Source organism: Salminus brasiliensis, chromosome 3, assembly GCF_030463535.1.
Source record: "Salminus brasiliensis chromosome 3, fSalBra1.hap2, whole genome shotgun sequence".
Classification (NCBI taxonomy): Eukaryota; Metazoa; Chordata; class Actinopteri; order Characiformes; family Bryconidae; genus Salminus; species Salminus brasiliensis.
In genome coordinates this window covers 23469080-23484398 of record NC_132880.1, presented here as the reverse complement: position 1 = coordinate 23484398, position 15319 = coordinate 23469080, and the positions used below count along the sequence as shown (strand labels likewise).

The 15319-nt window shown below is 42.1% G+C and overlaps 1 protein-coding gene across 2 annotated transcripts in view; it reads right to left on the bottom strand.

Annotated features, from left to right (window-relative positions):
* The window catches only part of LOC140551858 (septin-7), a 43445-nt gene extending 28456 nt beyond the window's left edge, over positions 1–14989 (bottom strand). For both annotated transcript variants that reach the window (XM_072675614.1, XM_072675615.1), the window contains exons 1-3: positions 14972–14989; positions 14292–14394; positions 6258–6364 (exon numbers count right to left, since the gene is read on the bottom strand). In XM_072675614.1, coding sequence (XP_072531715.1) covers positions 6258–6364; positions 14292–14394; positions 14972–14989 — 228 coding nt within the window. The remainder of the gene's footprint in view (positions 1–6257; positions 6365–14291; positions 14395–14971) is intronic.
* Positions 14990–15319: the final 330 nt, after the last annotated feature.

The following is a 15319-nucleotide window of genomic DNA, read 5'->3' as shown; positions in this document are numbered from 1 at the left end:
CTGTTGGATTATTGTTTTGATACAAAATTCACTAGGGACAGAAATGCTTTCCTACAAGCCCAATTCTACCTTCATGCACACAGGCTTTGGAAGAGGGGTTTGTTACATGACTGCCACCCCACACACACCTCTTTCAGCTTGTCAAAGTATTCACCCTCCTCTCACTCACCCACAGCTTCAATCAGAAGAGGTGCCAATCCTCTAAATGACTCACAAAACAACATAATTACTGCGCTCAATGAACGCTTCCAAACAGGCATGCGAGAGTGCCCGCACATACACAGGCCTGAAATAGTCCACCCTGCTGGAGTGCGTGCTGGTGCCAGGACGCAGTGTGGGCAGATAGTGAATGCCATTCCCACCACACAGCTCTCCCACACCACCACCTCCACACAGCCTGCCGACAGCCTTTGGCTACAGCACACTACGCAGAATGGGCTCACGTCAACTGGCATCCGAACACACGACACACATATTCCACATACTACAACACTGCTGCACACTCCTAAACAGTCCCCCACCCCTCCTCCCTTTAAACAGCACTGGTGAATAACGGAGTTGAGAACACTCAACAGCTGAAAAGCATCCAAGCTTCATATTCACCAGTGGAGGAGTGCCAAGTGTTATGATATACACATCATGAATTATTTACCAAATCAAATCACTGTGACGCTCCTTTCAAGCCTGCAAGAGCTGCTGGGGCCCATTCCATTTATAAGCATTGTGGGAGACGAGCTGGACCCAATGTCTTGAGCTTTATTACACACAGGTTTTCCTCACTTTCGGCATCTCTGGTGGTGCATTTACTTGCCAGCATGTGTTGCCATGCTGTGGCATGGTTGACTGTGTGTGGTATTTGTTTTTGATGTCACTTTACCCTTACAGTGTTTTTAAGGTGTCCTATGATGAAAAGCTGTACGTTCGTTGGCACGATATCTCAAACTCCAAGACTGCTGCCCAAAAAAATGACACATCCAGCCCAACGTCTTAAGGTTAAATGCAACAGCTACTTAGGGAAAATATGTAATGTGTGTTAAGCATCAGTAGTAAGTGGTAGTGATGCATGGATAAGAAAAGGGCTGTCTGGAGGAAGCACTGCTGCATGTATCCATGCAAAGGCCTAAGAAAATGCCATGCGCCACAGAGAAGCTGCTGAATAGCAAAAGTTGGGAAAATTGAACAGAAGTGCACTAAGCCCAAAGCCCTATTAGCCAGTTAGCCAGGGCTGCATGACCCGTAATCCGTTAATCATTTAGGCTTTTGCGATACTGATACCACAGAAGGCTAGAATATGCAAATAAGCCCATCAAGTAATCACGGTGCTTTAACTGCATGCTCGGACCAGTCACAGTTCCAGGGTCTTCATCAGCTTTCCTAATTTATTTCAACATTAGGTCACCATAATGGCAACTTTTAAATCAGGTCACATTCAATATGTAGCAATATAAATGCAGTACTGGTAATTTTGCCATGTTGTGCAAGCCCCAGAGTAGAAGGAGCTGTCCTGATGCCTGGGCTCAGAGACATCAGAGGTGGGTTGATGGATGACGTCCTGCTGCTGGAGGGTTACCCGAACAGCAGCGGTTCACGCTGAGATCAGGCAGCCAATACAGCAGCCAAGAGTTCAAATGCTGCATGTCAGGAGAAGTCCCAGGCTGGATTCATGATGTGTAAGCATATCACAAATCATAAATCAGGTAAGAGCAGCAGAACGGTCAGCCTCGTGATCGTCATCACCTAGAACTAGAGCTGGGCAATGAGACAATATTTTATTGTATCGTGATAAAAGCATATTGTGTGCCACGATAACAAAATTCATGAGTGTATGGGAGATGTCAGCAGTGCTTAAAGAGCACAGATTAACTGTATGTTTCATTTTAAAGAGTGTAATCAGTCTTATTTAATTCAATGGCGTGAAGCATATTTTGACTAAAAAAATCACGGTATTCAGTGTTGAGAGTGTTTAGTAGTTTTTTAAAAAGCTATGCTGTTGGCGCATTTTGTCTACATGACAAAAATATTGCCATAAATATCGTAAAAAAAAAAAGTCTTTAAAAATTCGTGATATAAAATATTTCCCCATTGCCCTGCTCTACCTGGAACTTTAGAATTCTTTGATACTGACGGCCACAAAAGGACAGATGGACGTCTTTCAGTATTCTGACAGTCCTACGACAATCAGTATCGTCCAAAATGATCGCAGATACACTAATAATTAGCATATTACATGACCGTAATAACAGTAAAAAAAAATGCACAAACAAAAAACCACCATGACCAGCAATCAGCATTTCGTTGACGTAGCTTGTCGACCTAATTGTGGGTTGATTTATCGAGGCTGTGATCCAAATAAGCAAATGACCTGCTCGCCTGCTAATTTCTATGAATGGACAGACACTGAAGAGAACAAGCTGAAAAATTTCAACACTAAAATATAAGAAGTTCATGTAGTTTAGCCTGAAACTATTTCCATCAAATTACAGAACCAGAGCTACTACGAGCCCGTTTAACCCCCGAGCTGTTGCGAGTGTCTCAGCAACCACTGATGAGGATTAAAAGAAGAAACATGTGTTTTAAATGATAATTAGACTCGGTCCAAAAAATAAGTCTGGCGAGAGCGCTGGCTGAAACTGAGTACACAAACCATCCCAACTATGATCTCTTTAGCGGACTTGCTAACAACGAATCACATGGCCGTTGTACCAATATTAGACTTGGTAAAACAATTACTTTTAAGCATGATCCTAATAATAATAATAATAATAATAAGCATGACCAACTAGCTAGCTGCCCGACAGCTCGCAGATACTCCATGTAATGAACAGAAAGGCTCTCAGTCACTTCATTCCTGAGTTCTTACGTTATAGCAGAAGAAGGGCTTAAAAATATATATTTCTGAGGGAACATAAAGCAAAAATAAATCTGCCAATATTAGCAAAGAGAAAACCAACAGTAGGAATCAAGACACGGGAGATAGAGAGACTAGAGAGGGGATAAATGGGCTGTTTTGTCATTGAAACATATGGGGATGGGTGGAGGTGGAAGCTTTGGTAGCTTCAACAGAACTATTCCGACTATCATGCTCAACAACTGGTATGAAAACAGAGAATTAATCACCCATTCTTAAGGAAAAGAGAAGCCAGAAGGCTGTAAAGCTTTCTTTCTCCTTCCCCATCTCGCCAACACATCTGCTGCTATCCGGTGTTGGCCTGAGGACAGGTTCCCCTTCAGAGTCTTGGTTCCTCTCAAGGTTTCTTCCTCACTTCATGAGGGCAGTCTTCCTGCCACCGTCGCCATTTGCTTGCTCACTTGGTGCTTAGACTTTGGCAAGCAGCTATTTTTGCTGCTAAAAGCAGCACCATCTAAATAAACTTGACTACATTTTTCTAATGGGCAAATTGATGCATCCTCTGTTTAGCCACTGGTTTGAAAAGAACTCTTGTTTGTGCTCCAACCTTCACTAATGCACTCTTTATGGGGTTCTAATGCACTTCGCTGAGTCATACAGTACTGCAATGCTTATGAACAAAGAGCAAGAGTTGAACACTTGTAAATCTTCTGAAAAACTAAACTTCTGGAGTGGTCGGTGAGAGAGTCCATAAAGGTGAGATTCTATCTACTATCCATGTAAGTGGGGCTTTCACTTTAGACTGTATTAGTAAAGTAATCTAATGATAATTTTGATAATTAATGAAGAAATCAGATACAAATAATCTATTTTAAATCTATTTTTAAAAAATTTAACCACATTACAATTAATATTCGGGGCTTAATTTAATAAAAAATTTTGGACGGGAGAATAAATACATGCTGAATGAACGGTCTAGAAGAATCAATAATTAATAGTTTTTTTTCTTATAAGTGTAGTTTTAGAAACTGTGAGAACTAGCCTCGATCACGACAAAGCTCGGACACAGAAGCTTTAATAGAGGAAATGCTTCAACAGCTTTTGAAGAGAGAAATGGTAGGTGGCAGATGTGTGTGTGTCTGAGAGAGTGATGAGGGAGGGTTAAGAGAATGAGAGTTTGTTATTAGATTTAATCCATTTCAGCATAAATAGTGTAATCTACCCTCTGAGCTCAACAGTAGCGACGATATGTTAACATTCCTATGTAAAATCGCTAATACGTCACTAGGCTCTGTAAGGAGAGGGACCTACAGGAGGAAGTTGGGGCCAAACGATTTGCATAAATAAATAAAATATAAAAGCATCAGCTTCCATTAGGAGAACAAGCATTCAAACTGTCAACCAAACCCTCCCAATTAATCAAAGCAGAAATGTCTTCTAGCTGGTAAAACCTTATACAGGCTATAAGGCAAAAGGCCTCCAGGCACGACCACGGCTTACAGTGTTGCACAGACATGCTTAAACGCCTTAACGCCTGTTAAGTGTTTCAGGTCAGCACACAATGCTGGAAACAAAAGCTGGTCCGCACTGCAACCGTCCAAAACGGTGAAAGTAATGTGTAAGCCAGTGTCCGCGTTAATGTTTTTTTTTCAGCAGCAAAGCCAGCTCCAAGTAAAGCATTCGCTCTAACTCGAGGGAGACCTTTAGCACCAACCGGAGAGCGAATTTTATTAGCCTTCTGAATAAACTGTTTTATATCAGTTCAATATTGGAAAACCACAGACTTGGAATGAAAGAGGGATGAAATAAAAGCCAGAAAGAACCGCTTGTAATCCAACACAATTTAAAACGGCCAGAAAAGAAGTAAAACGATCCAGATTACAACAGCCTAAAGCCAGAAAGAGGAAAACCATCTGTAACACACTTTTACAACTTTATAAACTTTTTTTTATTATTTGACTTGGGATTCTAAACTTGCAGTATTTCTTACAGTATTTCTCAAGTACAATCTTCAAAAACAAAGGAGGTTCAACTGTTCTTTGGTACAGGCAATGTTGATCTATAGATCCAAGCCAACTCAAAAAAGAATCTGAACGGGTAAACGGCTCTTTACCTGATTAAGGGGTTCTTTATATACAGCTGCGAAAAGGGTTCCATTACTCCCAACACCTGCTGCATTTTCTTCTAACAAAATAAATAAATCCCCAAAATAACATCTTTAACAGTATGTGATTTGAAGCATAGTGGAAAAAACTCCATCCTTTAAAATCCAGGTCAGGAAAACATCTGGTTGGATGTAAATACCCTATGAAACAGCCAATGTTGAACACAAGCGCTAATCACCTCTGCCCAATCACCACCATGTATATCTGAAGAAAATAATGCATTTATTAATTAAACCGACTTAGCAGGACATGATTTCTATTGGACAACACAGAGAACACAATGCTGCCAACTGAAGAGCTGGCACCAGATTTTCTAACAGATAAGACTATTGGTAAGAGATCTATAAGATCACAGGTTCAAGTCACTGCGCTGACCGAGTTCTCAGAGTTGTGCTTTTGGAGAAGAAATCAACCACCCACACCCTAAAGCGATGCAGCTCTGCTGGTAATGCGGAGCTGTTTGCTGATTTCCCTGCTCCAACAGAACTGGCTAGTTGAATCAGGTGTGCTGGAGCAGGAAAAGCACAAAACTATGTAATCGGACCCTTTCAGGACCGTAATTGTCCACCCTTGGTCCAGCATCTCCCATTGTAAACTTAAAAAAAAAAAAAAAAAAAAAAAAAAAAGACTACTTCAGATACTAAACGCGTCTTGGCCGATTGCCTCCATTCTAGGGTAAGAGATAAATAATGTTAAAATGATTCTTCAATAATCTTGTCCTAATCGCAAAAAGCTGAAACACACTCGCATTGCAAGGGGCAAGCACTTCCCGTTCTTTATGCGATAAGTATGGCAGCTACACGGCTTTACTGTTCAACTTTGCAGACTACATTTGAGGAAAGTGTTTTTTTTTGTTGTTGTTTTTTTTTTTAAACAAAGAATACTGCAAGAATACTGCATATAGAATACCACTAACACCGCATTTTGTATCGTTTCTGACAGCTAGCATGTGTCAAGAAGAGTGTTTTTGTGCGCTTCACATGCATGTCTAGTGTGAAAGGCTTTATTGACTAATACAGGCATGCAACATTGCTTGCAGTGTAGTGCGTTTACTGTGTCTGCTATAAAATGGGCTTCAAATAGCTAACATTGTAGTGCAGGTGCAGAGTTTTCCACACAAATTGTTGGATTATATTTTATTTATTAAAATAAATACATTAAAAAAGAAATTATATTCAGACTGTCAGCCAAACAATTTCTTTGTCTAATCCATTTTGGGAAAAGGCCGGGCAGCATGACCTTACCTGCACGGTCTTCTTAATTCTGTGAGAAGGTCCAGGGTACTCTGCAGAATACAGGTCTGTGAGGAACAGGGAGTTGATCAGCGTAGATTTCCCGAGACCTGACTCCCCTGGATGAGAGAGAGAGAGAGAGAGAGACTTAGAACTTGTTCTTTTATCTCTTCTGTCTTCTTGTTACTGATACCAGCAGGAGATACACAGCAATCCAAGTCCACAACACAAATTGTCCCATGCTTGGAATTCTTGAGATATTTTCCTTCCCGTTTTCCCCTCAGACAATTCTCTTATCGCTGTAAGGTGAGGCTGCATTATATAAACAAAAACACTAGCATTGCAATTATGTAATCATAGTAGGGGTGTAGTCATGCATGGAAGATATAAACTAAGAAATAAACAAATACATCTATACATAAATAAATAAGACACAGTATTGCACAGCAGAAACATGACCATGTACATCATATGGTTGTGACAATGCAATCGTGGAGAATGCACAATGTGGCAATCATGCTCCCCAACATAGCTGCATTGCCTGAATACCCCATAACTTTTCAACGCATATTAAGCACAGAACCACAGTCCAGTTTACAGACAGGATTAGGTCAACTATTCTGCATCCAATACACTGGAACGTGTGACAGTATCTAGAAAGTTCTGTTTATATATTTTTTAATTGGGGTGGTTTCCTTTCGATTGGTCTCTATGCACACATCGCAAGCTATGAGCTTAAAAAGGCATCAATACAAAATTGATGTCAGTCGTGGGGCAGTGGCTAGAGCACTGGGCTATTGGTGCCAGGGTTGTGGGGGTCGATACCCGGGCTCGGCAGGCGGCCACTGTTGGGCCCTTGGACCTTCACTGTCACCTGCTCCCTAGTCTTCCTACCTCTGTGACTGTGTGTATGTGGGAGTGTTCTCACTGCCAAATTCCATCAATATAAAGTTTAATACATGGTCTTAATTCTTGGTCAAACAGGATGATGCAGCAATCTGGTCATCAATTGAGACTAGCGCTGTGCCATGTGACCTCAAATCAATGCCACCATCAGTTAAACAGACTGGATGGGGCAGAGTCATGTGATTATACACACACTTTAGTATGGTTTGTAAGGGGACAGTACTTTAAGCCACAAATCAAATAAACATGGGCAAGATTACATGACTAGAGGTTCTGAACGTCTCCGTTTTGGTTCATTTTCCATGAATTGCGCTGCCCTAACTGAAACATATAAACAACATAAAACAACCAAAAACATTGTGTAGTTTGACACATTCAAGTATCATATTTTCCACACATTAGTGCGGCTCTGCTCACAGCAAAGCTGGGTGCGAAAGCCATGCGATGCACCAGCAGAGCAGAACCACACAGTCGTATGGGCCCCGTAGAGCTGGAAGGCCTAAAACAAAGAAACCAGTGTGAGGAGAACAAGAACAAACTGGCACGGCAACCTGTTTCCTCCACTGACCTTTAACAAGTGCCCAGCACTGTGCACACGCACACACACAACCAACCAGAAAGCGAGCGAGCGCGCACGCACGCAAGCAAGGCAGCCTCTAGACAAAGAAGCACTCTCCCTCTTCTCAACACACTCTGTGAAATCATAAATATTTTTTCCCAAGGGCAGAGCCACACTGACCACACACACACACACACACACTTTATAGAAATCTTTTCAGTGGTCCATGGAAAGAATGAAGAATTATAAAAAGCACCTCCTTCCTTTCTTTCCCGAAAAGAAAAGCAGGATTTATTTTTCCTGCTTATAGGACCTCTTTGAAAACAGGGTCTGAAATACAGTTGTCTTAAAAACGCCACTCTGAATTAGTGGGGTAATAAAGGCTGCTCGAGGGGCAGACACACCGGGACACACTGGGAGGAACTTATTCATTGCCTGCCAAAACCCATCCGGCCGAGCGGAGAGGGCGGGAAAGAGCCCACAGCCAGATCGCTGAAGCCCAGCTCTACACCGGAATCACCTCTGCAGTGAAGCAGTACTGAGCCCCAAGTCCAACAACTTCCCTCAATTAAATCCAGAGGCTGAAATTGTGATTCTGTTAAAAAAAGGAAACATTGCCAGTATGTAACATTACCATTACCAGTACCAAGCTGGTCTTAGATGGGTTAGCTAGCAGGCTAAACACCACAGCAAAGACCCATGTTCCAGCTAGCCGAAGCTCACATTACACGTTTAGATGTGAGGTGAGCCTCAGCTAGCTGGAACACAGCCTGTGCTGTGGCTACTTATCTAAGCCTAGCTTGGGCATGTTTGGGAGTCCAAACATGGACAATGGACACCACCCAGCCGTACTACCCATGAGCTTGTATGCAGCCCCAGAGCAAAGCACATGAGGAGTGGGCTTCAGTATCTAACGTGTATCGTGGGCTGTATTTGCAGGTTAGCTTATAAACACGTTCAGCCTTTAGTCTAGTATATAATCAGAGGTAAAAATCAAAGGATGCACCGATCCGATATTGGGATTGGGTATCGGCCCACATATTAACAAAATTTTCTGGATCGGGTATCGGATAATTAGGCAGATTCCTGGAAGCGATCTTTTCTCTTTAATTTGGTGGTGTGAGACTGCACTAAATGCAAATAAATAAATGACAAACGCCAATTCAATACTTTTATATCTCTGTGTTAATTTGCTATATTATATAAAGTAATGTTGAAGTCAATCCTGATGCCTTAAGTCTCTCCCACATGGTGAGGTATACGGTTTAACAACTCAGCAATGGTATCGGACATCGACCGATATGCAAAGTTTATGTATCGGCATCGGAACGGAAAAAGTCGGATCGGTGCATCCCTAGTTAAAATAAGTACTTTACCAGCTGCTGTTTAATGCCGACGTGCATCAATCAGCTTGTACTGGTGTCACAAAAGAATTATGCTGTTATACTATTTTCTGATTCATTTCTGAGTCATTCAGGGATTCAATTTCTGAACAAAACAAAAAGTTGTTTGTGTGATTTGAGTCAGTTTAATTTAAGACTAACAGGGACTTATGAGGTCTTGCACACCAAACATGACTGCATTTTGTGATGCCTGCTCCACTTCACTCAATAATGCCAATTCTATTCAATTATTTGTGCAGATGCACAATATCATTTTCATATTGATAAAAAAAAAGACAAACAAAAGTATTAGTTTTGACAGTATTTATTTATTTAGAACTAATCTTTCCAGAAGAGCAGAACCTGTACGTGATGCTGTGGACAGCTGTGCTAAGGGCAGATGTTCCAGTGAGATGATGTCATTGTGCAGGAAATATTACCCAGAACAATGATGTCACAGCAGTATACGTGGAGGAACGGGTATAGCCAGAAAATGTGGGAAACTAAAACTCAAGCTCATGCACATGCTAGAACAGAGCGACTTCGCAACTCCTGCCATGGCCTTACTGACGTTGCCAAGGATACGCCACTCTCTCATGTCTCAAAAACATCTACAAAGTTGCTGTTTTGGAGGTTTGGTTTCCAACAGTGACAATCTGCTGTCGAGTTTTACCACTGAAAAGAACTGAGCGCGGCACGTCCTGAAGCCTCTGCACGGACACGGACATGAAAAAGTAAGAAGCATGGTTTCCTAAACGTGGTACCAAACTGTCGAGCGCAATGAAACAATCCATTCTGAGCTCTGCAAGTCCAAAAGCTGACAACATCACCATCTCCAATTTAACAGCGGGATGTTTGCAGGTTCCAAAAAGCTGTTTTTTTCTGCACAATATAAAAAACCTCCACCCTGGACAGTAATTTCCAAAACACTCAGTTTTCGCTATTTGTGTGAATGGGAGGCCAAAAGTTAGAGGGAGGAACGGGGCGCAAGTGAAGGATGCTCTCTAAATCTTCTAAATGTGTGTTATAGGTTGTGCCCAGTTTCAGTGGCCGGGAGGCGACAGTTACAGTGGTATGGACGCCCAGTGTGAGCTTCCAGCTTGCAGCTCAGGGAAGGTCCAGCTCACTTCCTTTAAAGGAAATATCCCACAGCTGTGTAAACCGCAGAGGCTTCTGCTAAAGGAACTCCCCGTCGCATGACCGAGCTGGGGAGGGGAGGGGGCAGGAAGAGGGAAAAGTTTGAGCCTGCAGTGGGACAGAGAGAGCGATTTACTGCCAATTCGCTTGGCAGTGCTTCCACTGACGCAGAAGAAAGCATATCAGAGCAGCTGGAACGAAAACTGTTCATGTTTGAGAAAAGAAAATGTGTATGCAAATATATATTTTTATATATAGCATAAAGGCCGGCAGAGGCCATTTAAGTGTTTTTAAAAACCAGATCCATTTATGATTCAACAGCAATCAAAGAAAAATAAGCCTCAGGAAAGTTTCCTCACTGCCAAGACAAACAAAGCTGCCACTAATCCTTAATGCTGCGAGTCAAACCAAACCCCAACCGCATTAAAAACTGCAGTGAAGAGCAGCCTGGGCCGCAGCTAAGCTGAAAAAAAAAAAAAAAAAAAAAAAAAAAAAGTCAATCCATGTGCTTTGGTAAACCTGTTAATCATCCAAAAACAAATATTGACATTTCCTCCTGCCAGACTACTCTGCTCCACTCTTACCTGCCAGTCAGCGAATGAACATTTCAGCAACAAATTAAATGTGCTCAGCTTGTCCCCCCCAGTCTACCCTCAATGTAGTCGATCCACCAAGACATACAATGGTCTCAATTCTCATGATATTAATTCAGTACCTGAAACGTTAATACTGCATATTTTTCTGGCATGTATCAGACATTCCCCATTATACTATATTCCACATTTGAGAATTGCATAGCTGAGTTAAGTCAAATGCTTTCATATTGGTTTCTAAGCAGCACAGAAACAAACAAAACTTGTGCCCCGATTAGGCCTGGGGGACTGGGCACCGTTAACAGACACGAACACACCAACGTTGGCATGTCGTACACTAAAGAGAAGCAATCTCACTTAGGAGTCGGCGGTTCCTAATTGCCATCCACTGCTCTTCTTGTTACTTTCAAATTGGAAATATAAGTTACTGTGGTTTGTGCATGACCTGACTAAACCAGTGACAGGAAGTCACTGATTTACATGATTTTGCACCAGGAAGAATCTCCAACGAGTCTACCTGGCCTCAAACTTACATTTTGTCACAAAAACTCAAGAAATACCATTTGAGAGACCACAGAACTTTCCTTGTAGCCATGCTTGTAGCCATCTAACAACTGTTTTCCTGCACTGCACAACTAAATGAGCTTTCCTCGCTCTCTGCTTTAGAATTCAGGAATACAGGAATTCCAGGCGTTCCTCAACGTAGCACGAATCCAGACAAGAGCAGGAGTCTGTCTGGGGCTACAAACAGGGATCAGGAGGGACCTATGGTGACCTTAAACTCACTGCAACAATATATAACAACCAGGAATTCACCAACTAGATGGATCATACAGTGTCAGAAACCTTAGAAGCAAGTCTACTATAGATTACTGAACAACTCCATACAATTTGAGGCAAATGTGAGGATTGTTAGCCGCAGTATTTTTGTGGTCTCTAAAATTTCAGGCACAGAGTAGATCATAGCTGATCAACCGGATAAGTGACAAGCTCTCAATATTCACTGTTGTCTCTGGTGTTGGTCTGGCAACAAGATGATGGATCTGCAGCATTTTTTACTGAAATGGAGCCCTACTTCATCAGCAGTATTGCAGGGGTGAACAATGTAGTTTACACATTAACAGTACATTATAGAAACGTATGGATCAATAAATAAAATCGGACACTGAATTCAGACTAGAGAATCGACCTCAACATCAAACTGTCAATTGAATTCACATTTAATTCTTGATTCATGAGTGCATTTGCCTGTAGTTAGTGTTGGAGTGGCACTAAGCGCATTAAGGTCTTCATTTTAGGCTGTACAGGGCTGCAGTTGTTTCTCAGGAGAGATGAGAGTCCGGTAAGAGCGGTCATGGTAAGACATCATGAGTGTCGTTTTCAGTGGCCGCTGACCGTTGGTCCACGTTTAGTGGATGCCGTGACCTACGATGTTCACTAGAAATGGCCAGAGGAGATTGTAGAGTCCTTAAAATGACCCTGGAATTCCAGGAAATCCACTTCGGTCACAGGTAAAGTACTCATGCATGGAACTACTAAAACAGCTCACACATCTGAGCTGCAAGAAAGTGCTCATAAACTGTCCTGAATGAAGCAGTGAGACTCCTGGGTCTCATTTGTGCCCAAATACTTAAACAAAACTTTTCCTTCCTCGTCAGCTTGCCTTGGTTTTTGCCTGAATTTTACTCACTGCATCAATAAATACTGCCAGAGCTGACTAGCATGTGGATCCACAAACAAGGACAGCAGACAGGAAGGAAGATTCATTATTACGGAGACAACTATTGGGACACAGCCCTCCTGTCACTTCTCCAGAATAAAAAGTATCTGACCTGATGTTGCCATTTGCTTGTTGTTAGAGAAGCAAATACCTTTTTTTGTGTTTCATAACTTAAGAGTTCGCCTTAAGAGTGTGTTCTTATCAGTACCTCCAGCCTCAATAACTGCCTTACACCAGAGTCACATTTTTGGAATGCTTTCTTAAACTGATCTACTAAATGAACTGCTTTCTTCACTTTCTTCACAAAACCTAGACGAGTATAAACCCCTCCAGCTCTGACCTGTGGAGCAGTGGATTTGCTTTCTCTGGAGTGATTGAGCGCCATACAATTCCAATGGGTACCGTGCCAGAACTAATTATCCAACATTTCTACCAAACCTCAAGGGTGCTCCTTAAGCCTTCCCAGACGAGTAGCGGCTGTTACTGCAGCAAAAATGAACAAGCTCCTTATTGCTACCCTTGATTTCAGAACGAACTCGGAATGAGCAGGTGTCTACAAACTTTTGGCCACACATTCAATGCACATGAGACTTGCTGTTAGACCGCCAATTTTGACACAAACTATTTCTTTAAGGTGGTGTGGTGGGCTGCTTGTGAAAAGGGAGTGGCTATGGATATGAGCTACGAGTTTTCAGCTGCCGCTTCTCCAGCGCTGGCTGAATGAATGGAATTACAGGAAACTACCCACCCACAAGCCACTACACACGCACACATTCCAAAGAGGGGGGAAAAAACCCTGGCTGTGTTACAGGATGGGAAGCACATTTGTTTTAGCGCACTTCTCTCCAAGCCCCTCGCTGCCCCGGCTCTGTGAAAGCCATCGCTAATGCGTTTCACTGAGCAGCTGCCAGAGCCGCGGCGGCATGTTTATGCATGAAAGTGAATGCTGTGGGATGCATGAGCCCATACAGCAGGGGGGTTCGGCATCAACATCAACTTGAAAGCAGCAGATCCTGGTGTGTACACATCTGCAGGAGTCTATGAACACAATAAAACCACCATCGCACGTGTTCAGTTTGTTCAGCTCACCTCTGCCGAAGATGATTTGCAAAGTTTAAGGAATGCTCTGGTGACATCAGAATTTACAGCTTTCTACTCCTACCTCAAAATGCACTCCATCCGCAGAGACATGTTCGATCTCTTCGTCTTGCACTGGAGCTACGAGGCCAACACAGCTAAACAAGTAATGGAGGTTTATACCCCTCCAATTAGTATGGGGCTCCCCTCAGACAGAGTGGAGCTGTGTAGTAATCTCTAATAGGCTTGCCCCTGTGGTTTCTGACACTGAAGTGTTTAGGAGTACCTTCACACTCAGCTTAATCTGAGGTGCTTTCAGAGATACAGCACACAAAGACATGCTGTGATCACTGTGACTGGTCTAACTCAGGCTTTAGTGCGGCCAGTATTCTTTACACCTTGGATAATGCTATATTTATGCCTAAGATAATGCTGATCAGCTTGGTCGTTGCCATTACGACAACTACGTTTAGAGCGGCGATTCAACACCAATCAAACTGAACGAAGGTAGCACTTTCTTTCTACTTTAGCTTTAAGATACGGTTTAATTTAATTTAATAATAAAATAATAATAATTTTTTTAATAATAAAAAAAACTCTTTAGAGTAGATGATGTAAGCATGTGTGAGTGTGTTGAACTGAGAGTAACTTTCTATGTGACAGTTTACTCACCCACAACCATGAGCGTGAACTCAAAGCCTCGTTTCACAGACTTTCTGTAAACTTGGTTGGGGAGATTCGCGAAGCCCACATATCCCTCCAGGTTCTTCTGTTGCTGTGGACCAAAACCAAACACACAGCCAATGGTTTAAGCAACTGTCTGGTCTGTTTGATAAAGCACTACAAATGACATGAGAGCAGTGCCCCTGAGGGTACCTGACTGGAGCTCAAACATCAACCAAAAACACTCAAAACACTTAAGAGATTAGCAGGTAGCCCTTATTTCTAAACAACAGGAGTGAAGATAGCACTAGTTTTGGAACTTGTTTTTTTATTTTAATGATCAGACTAAGAAATTATTATTATTTAAATTAAATCTGTTTTACAAAGGTCACATGTGAACATATGACTTGGTCCATAATCCACATATTAATGCAGTCCTAGAAGTTTGAGACTTCATGATTTTCTAAATAAATATAAGCAAAATAAACTGATGTCAGGGAGGTAGAAGCCTAACATAACTGATGGTCCAAGAGTACAGTCTCCAACATCTACAGTCGTCAATTCTGCATTATGCAGGGTTTATGGAGCCAGGATTGTAGGAGGTATGACGTCTAGTGCAGTTGTTCCAGAGAAAACTGTATGGTAAAGTGAAGTTGTTAAAGCAGATAAGAAATCAGCCTCATACTTACTGCTACTTTGGAGATCATCAAGATAGCATTATTCCACAGGTGGAAGCAGGAACAGCGTGATGAAAGTCCAGGATCCACCAGTCAACAAGGTAGGATGGAAAGAAAAAAAAAAAAAAAACAGAGGAGAGAAAAAGACATTAAGCATGAGCTTCAAAGTCTTGTTTGCTCTTTTGCAAGTGACTACAGATACAAATTTCACATTTGGAGTCTCACAGCCTGACTACTACTCCAAACGGACCTTGAGGCAAACTTAAAAGTTCATTTTGGTGAGCTGATAAGGTTGTCGTCAAGGTCACTACCAGTAACTTTAGGGACATCACCTTTCGGACGGAACCTCACCATGCTTCA